A 2,139-nucleotide genomic window follows, 5' to 3' on the forward strand; every position below is an offset into this window, starting at 1 on the left:
GTTCAAGGAGCAAAAAACTACACTTTATCTTTGATTTGTAAAGCAGGAATTTACCGATCTAATTTCAAAACTGTTTCCTAATTTGAGGTCTACAAGGAAGTTAAAAACCAGAAATCTTATCCCATCTTTCTCCACCGTCAAGCGAAGAGAAAAAAAATCACCAAAACAATTAAAGCCAAAATAAATTTCTAGCAAACAATTCCACTGTATCTTCTTAACCGCATCATTTTTTGATAAAGGTTACAACCTTATTATGTAAGTTACAATTTAATTTAACAAATATGAGGGGAAGAAAAATAGTAAATTGGTAAAATACACAAAAATGCACCTTCTATTTGATTTTTCAAATGCATTATTACAAATAACCATAAGTTAACAGGACGGAAAAAACAATTAACCAGATTTGGGAATTCCCAAGATATGTTATGAACTTTGGAGGTACTCCTAAGCAAACATAAGAAAGAAAGAAAGAACAAGAAAATAAAAAAATAAAATAGTAACTGAGAGTAATTTATGTGATGGTGACAACCAAGTATTCACATATAGTAGAGTAGAATATTATCAAACTACGACGTTGTAACAATTCCAAGAACCAACCTTACAGTCTTCGAAATCTACCAATCTATGAATTTTCAGTTCTGGGTCTTCATGATCTACAATAATAACAAAAACTCTATCCATCATTCAAAACTAACAGCTCAAAACAACAAACAAACCTAAATTAAAAGAGAGAAAATGTACACAAATTTAAAAACACATAATTAGTCATGAGTAGTTAATTTACTCTTTCTTTTAGCCAAGTTCTCTGCGATCTGCGCCAGCGATTGCAAATTGCACCGCACAATTGTATCCACAAAAACGCATGTTTCTTCCTTCGTATTCCCTTGTGGAACATCAACCTCGTACGACTCCACCACCATAGTCATATTCTCGTCATCATCCGCCGTGTGCAGCGTCGTCACCGATCGGTAATTGTTAAGCCGATGATCGCCGCCGACGACGCTAAAGCTGAGCACATGTTTTTCATCGTCTAAAATCTCCAACCTCTCCGTACTAGAAGCCGCGGGAAGTCCAGAAACAACGCGAACTTCTCTTAAACTACCGACGTTCCCATCGCCGTCGATGACGTGGCAGCTTTTAAGAAAGTGCTTGTATGCTTGCGGGTTATCGAAGCGGCGGACGAGGGACCACACGATGTCGGTTGGGGCGGAGACGGCTTGTACAACGGCGGAGCAACACTGATTGGGACCCACAACGTGGGTGTGATAATGCATTACGTAGTCAGGGACAGAAACGGAAACAGGAGTGATCCATGTAGGCTGTGATTGCGATTGTTGCTTGCGGTAGTTTCCGGCGAGTGTGGCGGTGGATGTGGCGGTGCTTGTGTTGATTCTATGCAGCTGAAGTGAAGAAGGCATCCTTTCTCTTCTCTTCTTGAATAAAAAGAGGTGAGAATGGAGATCATACATAAATGAGTAAAATGCAGATTATTGGAGATATATATATCAATACAAAAGTGCATATATATGTAGAGAGAGAAAAGGGAATATAGATAAATCTTTGTCAAGTTGTGATTTCCTCGGAGAAAAAACTCTTAAAGACAATATTAAAGCACAGCGCTTACGCTGGCTTCTCTGCAAGTGGGATTATCAACTTGCTTAAAACTCTCCGTCCAGTTGCAATTTGCCCTTGTCGTTTCCCTTTTATTACGTGATCCGCCCTCTCTGTTCGTTATCCGAGGTTTCCTCTACTGAAATCACGAAACTAGCCCCTGGATTTTCCAATATATACAGCCGACGTTCGATGTCCTGCCAAGGACAGTCATGGGGCCTAAGGGATAGGTCGCAGCTTTGATTCATCTGCCATCTGTCTCTAAGAATTGCCACCGTGTTGTAGGGCATAGAAAACAAGAAAAAAAATGTCATCGATAAGAGAAGCAATAAAACTTCAGAAACTCTTTTTTCTTTTCTTGATCGGCCATTTTTTATTACATAGTACCAAGTATTACTCCTTTCAATTTAATTTACTTTATTTTGATCAAATTATCGTATTTTATATATTAAAATTGTGGCATATTTACAGCTCCAAATAATTACAGAAAGAAACAGCAGTAGGCTAAGTAGATAGGCTCCAGCTCTA

At 38.4% G+C, this 2,139-nt stretch overlaps 1 protein-coding gene across 1 annotated transcript; it reads right to left on the reverse strand.

Moving 5' to 3' along the window:
- Positions 1-313: 313 nt before the first annotated feature.
- LOC104210369 (abscisic acid receptor PYL4-like) lies at positions 314-1,669 on the reverse strand. The gene is made up of 2 exons (XM_009759264.2): positions 785-1,669; positions 314-653 (listed from the first exon to the last, which is right to left on the reverse strand). Exons 1-2 carry the CDS (start codon positions 1,467-1,469, stop codon positions 562-564), a joined length of 777 nt encoding a protein of 258 aa, XP_009757566.1. The 5' UTR covers positions 1,470-1,669; the 3' UTR covers positions 314-561.
- Positions 1,670-2,139: the final 470 nt, after the last annotated feature.

Source organism: Nicotiana sylvestris, chromosome 3 (assembly GCF_000393655.2).
Source record: "Nicotiana sylvestris chromosome 3, ASM39365v2, whole genome shotgun sequence".
NCBI classification, from domain to species: Eukaryota; Viridiplantae; Streptophyta; class Magnoliopsida; order Solanales; family Solanaceae; genus Nicotiana; species Nicotiana sylvestris.

Coding starts and splice junctions, on each gene's coding strand:
- LOC104210369 (XM_009759264.2), bottom strand. CDS start 1,469: ATGTATGATCTCCATTCTCACCTCTTTTTATTCAAGAAGAGAAGAGAA. Junction 654..784: donor GAACTTGGCTAAAAGAAAGA/GTAAATTAACTA, acceptor TTATTATTGTAG/ATCATGAAGACCCAGAACTG.